General features: G+C 31.1%; 2 protein-coding genes across 2 annotated transcripts; both read right to left on the bottom strand.

Annotated features, from left to right (window-relative positions):
- Positions 1-1,379: 1,379 nt before the first annotated feature.
- Vamp7 (Vesicle-associated membrane protein 7) lies at positions 1,380-10,149 on the bottom strand. The gene is made up of 4 exons (XM_068771539.1): positions 9,713-10,149; positions 9,401-9,629; positions 5,999-6,066; positions 1,380-3,911 (listed from the first exon to the last, which is right to left on the bottom strand). The coding sequence occupies exons 1-4, from the start codon at positions 9,914-9,916 to the stop codon at positions 3,753-3,755; spliced, it is 660 nt and encodes a 219-aa protein (XP_068627640.1). The 5' UTR covers positions 9,917-10,149; the 3' UTR covers positions 1,380-3,752.
- Positions 10,150-11,344: 1,195 nt separating this feature from the next.
- Positions 11,345-13,689, bottom strand: Pyroxd1 (pyridine nucleotide-disulfide oxidoreductase domain 1). Its single transcript, XM_068771723.1, has one exon. The coding sequence runs from the start codon at positions 13,687-13,689 to the stop codon at positions 12,268-12,270; it is 1,422 nt and encodes a 473-aa protein (XP_068627824.1). The 3' UTR covers positions 11,345-12,267.
- Between the last annotated feature and the right edge of the window lie 412 nt (positions 13,690-14,101).

The raw sequence follows: 14,101 nt of genomic DNA on the forward strand, positions 1-14,101 counted from the left end.
TTTCCTGGCACAGTATTCACGTATTCACTCAAATACAAAAATTTATCTCGGAGTTCCTTATTTTACCTTCATTTTGAACTATAACGTCTATTCTTATAAACCTAACCCATTTTTAATCCTACTGACGACATTTCATAATTCCAATCATATATCGCCATTCTGTAAATATATATGCCTTAAAATATTTAAATAGAAAATTAACATACGGTAAATTAAAAAATTTAATTCTGAGCACTTAATGCGTCAGTTGACGGAAAAAGCGCTCTTAAAGATTTAGCTTAAAAACCGTTAATTTTCGGATACAAACGAAACGTAAAGAGAACAATGACCCGCAGACAGTTTGTAAACTTCCGTAAAGACATTTCTTCCTGTTCAACATTACCTGCCGTGGACATAGATCGAAGACAATCAACAAAAGTAAAATTTTTGTTAATGTGTCATATAAATTTGACCACTAGTATAATTGACTCGATTATTTATAATTGTTTTATACTTCCCCTGTAAATACTCCACTCATAAGGAATATTATAATAAAAAATATTTTGTAAGATAATATATTTAACATAGTAATTGTCGAATTTATACTACATGACTGTTTTGATGTATTTACTGTTTATATGACATAAGATTTTCATTAATACATGTTTTAATTTTAAATATTCGTTATGGTAAATAATCAAAATTGTTAAATATGTTTTATTTGTTGAAATAATTAAATATTCTACCATTTATTTACTTCTTACAAGTAAATTTACAATGAACGGTTTGCGGCATTGATATAAACCATCGCAAAGAGCATAGTGACAATCGTAGCCGATCAGAGAACAACAGCGACGAACCGCAACAAACATACAAATGTACACACTAGGCAATCCGGACGATTCCAATGCTAGACACGCATAGTCACGCTGCGTCGTAGTATCGGCACAAAACGACACACACACATTGGTGTACAGTAGTAGAGTAAGCACGTGTTCGGAGGGAACGTATAAACAACCGCGGCGCCCTCTCGCGGCGATGGTTGGCGCGCGATTGCCGAGAGGCGCCGCAACGGACGCACGGGAGGGGAACAACCCTCCGGTCCGGGATCAATCACTCGCATTCCCGGTATTGGACCACCGATATTTGGATAGGGTGGCATTGACATTGTAACGACTACACAAGGAATTCACTTCCTAGTTCAAACTGTATTTTAAACTAGGACTGTTTTTTTTTATTAATAATATTTTATAAAATCCAACGTTTCAAATGGCCAATGTAAACTGGGTTGAAATATAATAAAACAAAACTTCTTTAATTATATAATTTATTATAACATAGTTTCTCAAATAGTAAACAAATTATTATTATTATACTTACAATATATAATGATATCACAATACTTTTTAAAGTCTTAATTATAATCGGCTTTATGAGTAAATAAAATTAAAGAAACACATCTTTTAAAAATTAGATATTGCAGCAGTGACATAATGAAATTATTTATTGCAATTATTACATTTCAATTGTAGTAATCAAATAATTAAAAATCAAAAATTTCAATTAAAGTACATTCGTATGATGATCGCTTTACTGAAATAGGTCATAAAATTTATTTCTTAACAATTCCAACCTCATATAATCTTAGCTATGATCGTACACGTAAATTATAAAAATGTAACATATTTTTTTTTAATTTGTCAAACTGTAAAAATGAGTTCAAAATAATTTAGCGTGGTTTTATATATGTACTATAGTGCTACCGAAACTTTGAAAACCAGGGAAAGTATAAACCACATAGTTTCGTCAGTCCACTGTCAACACTCGCAGCGGCGGCGCTAATGTCCATTTTTTTCGTCTCTCACCCTACCGCACTTTCCTAAGACGCGGTACCACAGTTTCGGTAAAACTATTACCCGAAATTATATGTATGATTTTAAACTTAATGTTTTAGAATAATCTAGACTATGTTTCACTTTAGATGCAAAGTTTAGCACAATTCTTTTCGGCACTAATTGGTTCTCACGCAGTTATATATATAAAATAAAACATACCAATTTACTTAAACACGCTAAGTTCTAATGATTGTAAATGTATGTTATCTAATAAAGAAATTCGTAATAGCATAATATATTTTTATTAGGAATAATTAGCTTATTATTAGGGTAACCGAAAAGTAATGTCGTTTTCTTAAGTTAAATTCATAGAATTACATTTTAACAAGTTTTTATTTCTAATCAACAATTTATTCACCTTCGTTATCAACAACCTTTTGCCATCTAGTACACAAATTTTCAAAACCGGAGGGGTAAAAATCAATCGGTTTTTCCGTATAATAAGTCGAAAACTACGTTACTTTCCAGTCTCCCTAATATATATCCTTTGGAAGTGAGAAATTATTTATTTAAACAAACTTAAAAAATATTTTTCTTCTCTTTTAAAGTATGACCATTATAATACGCTGGATTAAAATATAGTATAAAATACAAGCATTACGCATTAAGAAACAAAACTTAAATTACCTGACAATGCTATTAAGTTTCCCAGATATTTCTTAATTATTTTTATATACAATTGATACATAGATAAATACTGTTTAATACCTATTTGATGTAGGATCATACATAAATGGTATTTAGGGACTTTCTGTGTGTATGCAGTAATATATCATTTGACCATAGAATTACATAACAATGAAATACATTGATTTAAAAGTGTCCCATCGACTAACGAGCCAACAATATTCATTCTACAATGAATCATTTGCTGTGAAATACCTTCTCGAAGTTCACTAATCATTCATGAATTACTTTTTCTATTTTTAAACTTTAGCAGAAGTGCCAAGGAGTTCAAATTATATTTAATTAACAACTTGCAATAGTTACATATATATTGTATTAACATTGAAACGTTGTAACAAAGATAAGAATTTGTAATTCGCTAATAAGCCCCAATCCCATCATAACATTGTAAACTCATCGTTGTTCAACTACTTTTTGTAACAAGTATGTTTAGTACTAGAAGTCGGTGGAGGCGGCGTGGGCAAGCCCCCCACAAGGGGGAATGACGCCATAGTCAAGGCCGCGGAAAGTAGCTGGATGCGAGCAGCGCCGGTCATTTATAATTGTGGCGATCTTTGAAGAAAGCCTATACCAACTGGTCGTCTATTTGCTGACGACATGATTTGTAAATGATTAGTAAACATAACAGAAAACTTCTTTAGATTCTTTCGCCTGAATTTGTTCATAGGTTCAGTTTATTTTAAGCGTTTCATACTTTTGTGAAAACCTTAATAAAATTATATGGAAACTAATTGGCATTTAGCTTTAAACAAATAGATAAAAAAACCTTTATGTAAATTATTCAATTTGTTAAAGTAACAATGGGCAGGACACATGACGCGTAGTACAGTTGGCCGCTGGGACCTTGAAGTTCTGGAGTACCATAGATCGGCAAGGGCACCGTGATGCCCACCCACAAAGTGGACAGACAATTTGGTCGTCGGAAGACGCTGGGTGCAGGCACCTCCAACCGGTCCTATTGGAAATCTATGGAGGTCTATGTTCAGCATTTATCAAACACAGCGACACAGTGATGCCTTGTAAAAATATTCATAAAATGTTATATTATTAAAGAAGTATGTGATCGTAATTATGTCGCCATACTTTTAAACGTGTAATAGCTACTTCATTTCTTTTTAAACCATGTATTTTTCCTTGTCATGTATAATTTCCATATTTCAAACTTAATAAATGTGTATAAAACATATCAATTTAAGCAACGCAAGACTTCCACGCCAGCCCACCGCATGCCATCGCGCCAACGAGATATATGGCCAGGACGACGATGAGACCGAGTATCACGTACATTTTGACGTTCTTCCAAAATAAGGAATGTTGAAGTGTTCTTGCCGATCCGCGATAGGCAACTGACTGCAAATAAAAAATACTTATTAGTTATAAATGCTGTATATTTATTTACGCCTTACATCATTAGGACAAAAAAATCAAATGAAATTATCAAAAAAGTTAAGTACAATCGCGTGCAAATAAATCGACTTATTCAGTGCCGGTATATTTGAAAACGCAAACGTTTTTTTGTTACAAAATTATGTTAAAGTGTACAGTTATAATAATTAATTTAATAATATATAATACATAATTACTAAGCTTTAGTTTAAAAATTTGACTTTCTATCGACACAATTATGATGAAAACGGAAGTTATTTTAAACAGCATGAAAGGAAAGTTTACGAAAGAGATTGGAGTAATTTAAATGAGATATAAAAAGCAATACAAACATTCCCAAATTGACGACACTGCTTTAATTATACCTTGTGTCACCCCGATTGCTCTAATGACTAATTGCATTCTGTTTGCCATTGAACGTATCAATTTTTTATGGTCGGTAATGTCCACCCACTCCTCTAACAATACACGGCAGAGCTCGTCAACGTTACGTCGTTATTTGAAGAAGCAGGATTTCAGGCCTGAAAGTTTCGGTTTTGAAAGCGCGCTTGGCAAGTGAGTCAATTTGCTTGCACGCGAGTGTACAAAGAACGGCCGCCTTATTAAACGATTTGTTCCCTACGATAATGGATTGTATTACGTAATAAAGCCGGCTGTCATCAATTTAAGATGTTAAAAATAGATGTACTCGGACTTCCTTCCTTTATAATACATGATACACATTAAGTAAAATATTCAATGTTAAGCGCAGAACATTTAATTATACAAAAAACCATTAACCGTGTAAATTATAAAAATAAATTTGATGTTCTGTGCTATACATGGGTGATTCTATACCACTATTTCAAAAGTAGACAATGTATACACGATTTATCCGACCGTAACCAATGTACCGCGCGTTACGTAGTTACTGTATCTATATAGTGTAAAGGTCACAAACGCTCACCAAGCCAAGAAGAGGGCAATGCTCGGGATTTCGCTTTGAGATCAAATCAGAAATGAGATCTTTAGAGACGAAATGTAAACGTAAAGCCCGGCTAATTGACAAATTATGGTGGCAGTGGGCAAGTGGAAGTGGAGATTCAGGAGTGCAGACCACGAACCGGCAAGCACAACGTGGAATGTCCACCTAAAAAGTGGACAGAAGACCCTATTTAAGGTCTTCGGACTAAGCTAGATAAGCAGTTTGCTGCCTACCAGTTTTGCAGTGAACGTTCTACGGGTAGAATAATGATGATGATAAATAATTCACCAAAAGCAACCGATCAAAATGCAGTTCGGTCCTCACGGGCATCCTAATCAGACCTAAAGAAGATAGCCTCTTTAGCCCATAAAACATCTATTTTCAAGAGCCCTCCACGCCCTTAACAAGGTGAAGAAACGGGCCCGAAAACTTCCTGGAATGTTCCTGAAAAGTTCCTGGAATGAAGACCACCTTATTAAGGTCATAAGAAATAGAATACATGTTGAAAAATATTTTTTATGGATTATTAATTATGGAGCAGGCCTATGTTTAGTGGACATCATTCAACTGAAATTTCAACGATGAGAGCCTTCTGGCATAATCAAGGTTAGGACCAAGCGACCTCAGCGCCCTGCATTCAATTTTAAAATAGGAAACAGTGACCAGCAAAACTAAATTCAAATTCAAAAACTCTTTATTCATCATACGATGAATAACATCTCTTTTTGACGTCGAGATGAGTCTATTATCTGTTTGTTAGATAAATGCCTTAGACCTAGGAAGAACAGGTGAAAGAAACTCACAAGACTGTACATTTTTTAAAAGAATATATATTATAACATACTGAAATTTTTCAATTAATGTATTTCATTGAAATAGCCTGGAGGCGAACATATTATTCCCAAGGCTGTGCTATCTTCTGTGAAAACCTTTAGCGTTCTATGACTTTTTTTAATTTTAAAAGTAGCAGCATTCCCCCGCCAAAAAAAAGATACAAATTAATGCACCATTGTATTTAAATTTGGAAAACAGGTGCGCCTACGCCGTTAAGTCTGAAAAGAATTTAGTGCACTAACATGATACTTACACTAGTTGCCAAATTGTCAGCCTTGTCTACCAGCAATTCAAGTTTTTCGCCACGCATCGCCATGTTGTCTGTAATATAAATCAAAGTTGGTATCACTAATCAGTTGTCATCATTACTGTTGCTTATATTTTTAAAGTATTATTGTACCTGTCACAGTAAGCAGATTATGTAAATTTTATAATAGAACATAAAGGTTTTTTATTTTATATGGATTAAAAATAATTTAATATCGAAGAAGAGCAGGGCAAATTCGGTTAATCATTTATTTAGAGAGCGACAAAAACATTTTTTAATTTTTGGTACTTGTTAATTATTAGTGGGGCTGGAAAGTAATGTCTATCGACATATTTTAAGGATAAACCAATTGATTTTTACCGCTCCGGCATTGAAAATTTGTATATGAGATGACAAAAGGTTGTTGATAACGAAGACAAATATATTGTTTATTAGAAATAAAAGCTTGTTAAAAATGTAGCCGGGTGAAATTAACTTAAGAAAGCGACATTACTTTCTGGTCCCCCTAATTTATTAGAGTACATTTTCAATTCACTGCGCTTCTATCTCATTCTATAAAAGTACTTGTGTTATTCCCAGTCAAGATTTTTTTATTTCTTTTCTATACCATTAATTACGAAATGAGGTCATTTTACATTTGAGTTTTTAAATTAAATAGTCCGATAATGTTTAACATTTTGATAAAGATATCCATGTTAATTATGAAAATGTTCCAGTTACAGCGAAATATCAAATTACATTCGAAGTAATTGCAACTGCTCATTAATATTAACTGGAATGTATTTTTGATAAAAAAAAATATTTACGTTCAAGTTTGAATGATTTTTAACTTAAATAAGATTATAACAACTAATATTTTTCATTTGCGTCAAGTGGATGAATCTAATGGAAAGTCACTTCTACCACCAAAATGTATAAACATAATTTAAAATTGATTTATTAAAAATAATGCTGTGTATATATCTTTCCTATTGAACGGTATATGTTTATTGAGCTAAAACTCTTTTATAGAGGAAGGTAGAAAAACAAGTAAGCAGCTTACGTAATGTTTAGTACCTAGATAGCCGTCAGCAAAGAAGCCCTAGCACCTAGCACATAGCACAAAATGACTAGCTAATTAGGAAAAAAAATTCAAAATAGAGTAAGGGTAATCCTTAACAAAATATTAATTTAGGTTGAGTGTTGAGGTCGACGATTATTGCAGTGCGCATTTGATAAGCGTCGCTTCTGGGTGGAGATTTGTCATATGAGCGAGATGTTTCTCCACGAAACTTTCAGTGATCCAAATGCAAATTGCGGTGTAAATAACTGAGATTAAAATTCTTTTGAACACATATTCTTTAAACTAAGAGCAGATTTTTTAGATCGGAAGTAAAGATTGGTCAAGAAAACAAATGAACGATACCAGCCTGTCGGCGACGTTCCCAAATTATTAGTCAAAAACATTAAACCATTGTGTCACCATTTGTAAAAAAAAAAACTTATAACAATGTCTGGTAATATTATTTAAATCAAAAACACACGTTCAATTAATAAACTTTTGTAAATTATTAAAAAAAAATTACTTTCGATTGAAATTCCTGAGATGGAATTTATGTACGTTCCAATTAAGGAAAGAGAAAGTTAAACAATCTAGAGCACAATCTACATGCAGGCTTTACTACCTAATAGCTTTTTATATCTTTATAATATCTGTATTCAATAACGATACCAAGGCTCCAACATTGGGAAGGTGGAACTTAGAACACCGACAAACAGGTGATCAGTATAAATTAAGACTCACTATATATTCAAAATAATACATTTTGAATATATTAAGCCACGCGGCCTTCTTTAAGTCTTTAAAGAGAAAGGACATCACTTATGCACTCACAAAAATTGCAATGGGTTATAGACAAATTTTGGCAAATTTTAGGTTAAACACATTGCTATCGGCATCAAATGTAAAAAATATGTTCATAATTTTTGGGCATAAAAACATATAAATATATTACTGTACTTTATGAAGAGAGACAGCTATTGTACATTTGGCTATGTACACAATAGTTAAGCATTTTAATGTTTAAAGAATTATTTTAAACTGTAAAATGCCTAAGTCAATATTCATAAGTCTATTTAAAGTTAAATATAGTGAGCAGTAATGTAAGTGTATTTTACTGAAACTTCAAGGTCTTCATTGGTTTCTCTTTATCTGCTATTATATATGGTGTAGTTAGTGTGATTACATAGTTTGCACACATTTAAACACACAAATTAAAGTACTTTAAAATTACATTAGCATTTGTTTCACAAAATTAGTACTACAATTTAAACAATAAAATTTTATTTATTTCATCATCATCATGACATAGACCTCACCCAAAGTTAATGTTTTAAAACACATTAATGTTTTAAAAACAAAAGGAAGGAATTATTAGTATAAGCTTCTATGTGGATACTCTTTTAACAAGAATTTAAAAATATTTCCCAGCTAACATAACAGAAGTTTTTACGAATATACAATATACACAACCAAGAATGAAAAAGGAGTAAATTAAGATATAGCACATTATAAAACAAATGCATTTTAAAAGAAAGAAAACCAGATGTAAATCCAAACAGGCAATTACTATCTGTAAGCTATTAATCACATTGGACAATGACACAATTGCACCATTTACACTCTATGCAATCCAAACAATTCTTTGATAAAGGTTTGATAACAACATGTACACAATTTAAAAAAAAATCTCTTATCAGAACCAGAACTGAATCAAGCAACTTCCACTTTAATTTTTTTATTAAATTTTTAGTTTTAATGAGCAAAAGCATTCTTTGGCTATAGTACTAATCAAAATATTGTATGTTAATTTTCATAATCAATTTTTTTTTTGGTTGATACATTAAAGCAAAAATACTTAACTGTATTTTTAATGTAAATGCTTAAGGAATTGTATTTATAGTATAATTCATAATACATCCCAAACAATTTAGTTATTAACAATAAAATAATAAGCAGTGCACCAAATTATGTCCTGTAATAACATTGTTTTACAAGAACATGTCAACTAATGGTTATGAATGTTTAAAGCTGATAATGTTAATTATTTAAACATTTACACAATGATATGCAGAAATTAATAATTAGTTTCATTTGTTTTGTTTCACTTCAAAATAAAATTCTTATAGCTATTATTGTAAATAGTTGACTTGCATTCAAGGTAACAATTATATACTAGTAATTATTATTTTTCTTTTTATTATCACTTAAGTTGTGTTAGCCTTGTAATATTTACAATGTAGGTACTTTTCTGAGGGATGATACAAGTTCCTATTTACCATTCAGTGGTGTATAAATTGTTAAACACCTAATAAACTTTTAAAAAATAATTTTAAAGTGATACTCACCAATATTTTTAACCATAATGTTCCTAAGTTCATCTAGCTCACCATGTACTCGAGAGATGGTGTCCAGGTCTTTAGATTCACTGTAATGCTTCATTTCAGTAGCAAGTACTCTTGCAAATTCACCATTCATTGCATAGGGGATAGCAGTTTGTGCAGTGTCCCCAAATGCTGTTGTGAATCTTCTTTTAATTTCATTCAAAAAAAGAAAGGCTCTCGAACGTTGAAATTTCTAAAAATTATTGTAATATTTTCATAATCTCAAAATTTTTTAGTAATTGATGATAAAAGTAGTTAAATTACATAAATACTTACGTCATCAGTAATGCAAAAGTATACCAACTTATTCTCCGCAATATAATGGAAGAGATAATTTCCATGAGAGTAAGTGAGCTTGTCATCATGGGGAGGAATCTTTGAAAGTATTTGTTCCGTAACCTCTGTAAAATTGCCGGCGCAAGTGGCATACTTAGCCAAAACAACTGTACCTCTAGCAACGACGCTGAACAAAAGCGGCATTTTATTTAATCACAAAAATAAATCGGAGATCAATATAACTACCACAACAAAAAGAATACTAGTCACTATACAATCTTCCGATGCGAAGTTACTTTGTTGCTATCACTATAGTTTAAAATTGTCATAAACAAAACAAAATGTGTCTAACAACAATAATAATTAGTATGCAAGAGAAAATTATCGCCCACAAACAGCTACACTAAAGCAAATTGTTGTAATAGTAGAACAATACAAATTAAGTATTGGACAGCCACCGATGTTGCCCGTAAACAATTTTACGTGACCATAATCAAAATTTGCTAAGGAAACAAAATAAAACAAATATTGTTTCCCAAATGTACCCAAAGTACCACCGTAGAAAAAAAAATATTTGCAATGAAATAACTACTTATTTTATAAGTTGCGAAAATTTAGTAGGCATACTGTCTTCAAAGTATTATATATATATATATATATATATATATATATATATATATATATATATAATACTTTTTTTTTTAAAATAGGAAACTGAGCTTATTCCGAACAATGTTATACCATTTTATCTTGAGTTGATTGGCTTAATAAAAAACATTTAGAGACATTTTAATATTTTTTTAAGTTTAATATCTTCTTTAACTACATATTGAAACAAAGAGTAAAGATACGATAATTTTTTTGGATCTTTTTATATATATACATATATGTAAATATCAAAAAGACTTAACACGGGTCCATAAAAGTAGTTTGAAACGTAATTCAATATATTTCAATAAATGAGTAAAACTATTGCGTTTTTTGCTAAACTCAATTTGTGGGCTAGCAGATTGCAAAACGTATGTGTCGATGTGACATATTTAAATATCTAAATAGCTTATATTTTAATTAATGAATTACCTATCAGCTACTTCAATTATTGATTGATTTTATGGGAAAAAATATATATACTTGATGCTAATTCGCCTAGTACATTTATAATGGCGAGTATAACAGATTGCCCTTTTTAGGGTCTTTTTAATGAAAACTAACACATGGGGCCAACATGACGTAAAAAACCGCTGAATGTGTGTATAAAATACTGTAATATAAATGAAAAGGATAGTTATCTTGGCAAACAAGGACAGATTCGTAAACGGTTTTATTAATCTAAAGTGAAAGTAAATTTAAACTTTAAAAGCCTCTCTTGTAAAGTTGTGTTTTTGCATTTGGCAAATAGGTCCCATCAATATGCTACACGTCGGAATTTTGTTAGATTAGCACATAGAGAATATATGTGACATTCTAAGATGACATGAAATCAGTGTAACCCTCTCAGCAAACCATAGGTATAAAATGTCTTTAAACTTGGAATAGAAACTTATTTCAACAGACAAATGCAAGCTATAATTTCGGCTAGATGTGCTCATATTTCAATATAATTTTACTTTATTAAAGAAAGAAAAAAACAAATACATGTTTTACCTTTATTTAGCGAGCAGGTGCACTGCGGGCACTGATTTTTTACAATATTCCTCATCAATTCAATCGTTTTTTAATATTTTATAACATTTTTGTGATAAAATAACTAAATATAATAATTTAAAAATAAAATTTACAAGAACCATCCTTTACTTATTAACTCACACAATTCTAATGATCTCTTGATTTTAATATACAAACTAATAGTAATAATAAAATTGCTTCTTTGCTTACATACTGTTGTTTTTTGCATAAGTTTATTTTGTATTAACTGACCTAACATATGGAAATAACCATGATTGCAAAATAATTGTCTAATGTGACAACATTAAATAATATAGCTTCAATGTTTTTTTTTCTTTATCACAAATTTATTAAGCATTAAATGTTAGGCATTTAAAATGTGTCATGGGCAAATTTTGGTACCACAAGGAGACTTAGCCATTATTGACAAGGTTTCATAGAGCCTCCAAAAGTATTCAACATTAAGAATAATATCAAAACCTACCAAATGGTAGGTTTCAATATTAATAATAACAATCTAATTCTGCCTACTAAGTAGAAGGCTGAAGCAGTAAGTAGTAATAGAGTTAATGAAGTAAGAAATATCACAGGATGACTAGTTCAACTTTCAAACAAAAGAATTATTTACAAAATTTTAACAGCATGAACAGCAAGGTATAAAAATAATGTTTAACATCAATGCAGTAATGTTGCTGCTAAAACCATTTTTAACTTATAGAAAATAACGTTAATTTATAATAATAATCTGAAGCCTTAATAATTTATAAGCCTTTGAATACTATATTTTGTATTTATCTGTTTCACAAATGATTGAAGATATATAACTTGTAATTAAACATAATAAGTCAAATAATATTTACATTATGTACAAAAATGTTTTGTTATTCTGTTTAATCAAAGTAGTCATCTATATCTATATCAGGATTAAGTATATCATCACCAAATGGTGTCAAATCAATTTGATCCAAAATAAGATTTTCACACATTTCCTCTAAATCAGTTTCTCCAATTAATATTGCCCCTTGTAGTTTACCATTTTGTAGAACAAATTTTATATACTCTAAATCTGGAGTGGTGCGAAGGAGTATTTCATAATCATTACCTAAACCTTGCCCATTATATTTTCCAAGTAAAACCACTCTGTACCCAAACAGTGTTGTACAATGAGTAAAAAGTTCAAAACAGAAATCTTGAAGAACCTCTTGTTTTGTAATTTTAGCATGCATTGCCCTAGCTGCCATTCCTGCCATTTGCCTAGCTTGAGTCCAAAGTCGTAACTGAAACCAATGTGGTGCATGTTGCCAAGCAGCGGATGCCACATCTCCAGCTGCAAAAACATTGGGGACTGTTGTTTCTTGAAATTCATTTACTGCTAATCCACTATCATGCCCTCTTTTTGGTTGTACATCCCATAAGAAATTTACAGCAGGTTCAACACCTGTAGCTGATATAATAAAGTCACAAGGTACTATCCTTCCGTTTGTAAGCTTTACTTCTAAATAGTGGTCTTTGTTATTAACTTCTTTAAATGACTCAATTTCAACTTTATAAATAATTTCAAGCTCTTGGTTTTCACTTCCATTTTTAAGACCCTCAAGGTTTCTGTACCAATCAGGTCCGAGTGCAGCAGATTTTAGATTTTTATTAATGGATACTACTTGGTCTTCTTCTGTAAAGGCATGTCTTCTGAGAACTGAAGTAAACTTCTTACCTTCAGATGATTTAGATTTCATAGTATTTTGAAAAAATTCTGCAGCTCCAGGGTCAACAAAAGTTGCTGAAATATAATCATCTCTTATCACCCATACAATTTTTATTCCCTTTGTAGCGTGTACTATTTCTGATGCAATACCTCCATTTCCTACTATTAACATTTTACGCCCCATCTGAAGTTTTTTTTGGAATTCCTTTACAGAGTCTGTGTCCCTGATGCCAAGGATCCTGTCGCATTTATTTGAATCTGATATTAACCTAGGTACGCCCCCTGTGCAGATACAAATTACTTCATATTGTATGGTTTGGCCACCATCAGTAGTGGCCAATTTTTGTTTTGTATCTAAATATTTTAATGAATCATAGATAATATTTAAGTTAGGGTGGATTTTTAACAGCGAACTTGCTTCAGTTTCACATACATCAAACTTTACGATAGTTTTTGCATAAAAACTTACGTTACTAACATTTTTAACTAATGATGAAGCAGTAATTATTGCAAGGGGCTCTTCAGGGTGTAAGATAGCAAGAGTTTCGACGCATGTCACTCCGGCAATACCACCCCCAACCACTAAATATGATACTTTCATATTCGTCATGAATACAAACATAAAAAAAACACGATAACTAATTTATTTTATTGTCACTCTTGTTAAAATCAACTGCCAATGTCAAATAATTATTGTACAGATTAAAACATTAACGTAATATTTAAGACAAGGAAAATTTGAAATGTATGTTACGTTGTTAATGATAAAATTAAACTTCTTCATTCAAGAAATCAGTTAAAGATAAATAGCATTTCTGACATAGTAAAGTATTTAGTTTTTTAACATATATTGTTTTTATCTTTATATATATTTTTATGTAGTTTGTTTCATGCAGCTTTATTGTGATAATGTATTGACATGAAAATTTTATGTGTATCTGAATCCTATAAGTCGGATCTGCTTCTGTGGCCTAAATTTCTTGAAGAGTTGATCTTTTCGCGTTAAGAAAAGTTTTTTTAGA

The sequence above is a fragment of the Battus philenor genome, unplaced genomic scaffold, assembly GCF_028537555.1.
Source record: "Battus philenor isolate CCGP_79_NKW_IND1 unplaced genomic scaffold, ilBatPhil1.0.hap1 SCAF_4, whole genome shotgun sequence".
Taxonomy (NCBI): domain Eukaryota; kingdom Metazoa; phylum Arthropoda; class Insecta; order Lepidoptera; family Papilionidae; genus Battus; species Battus philenor.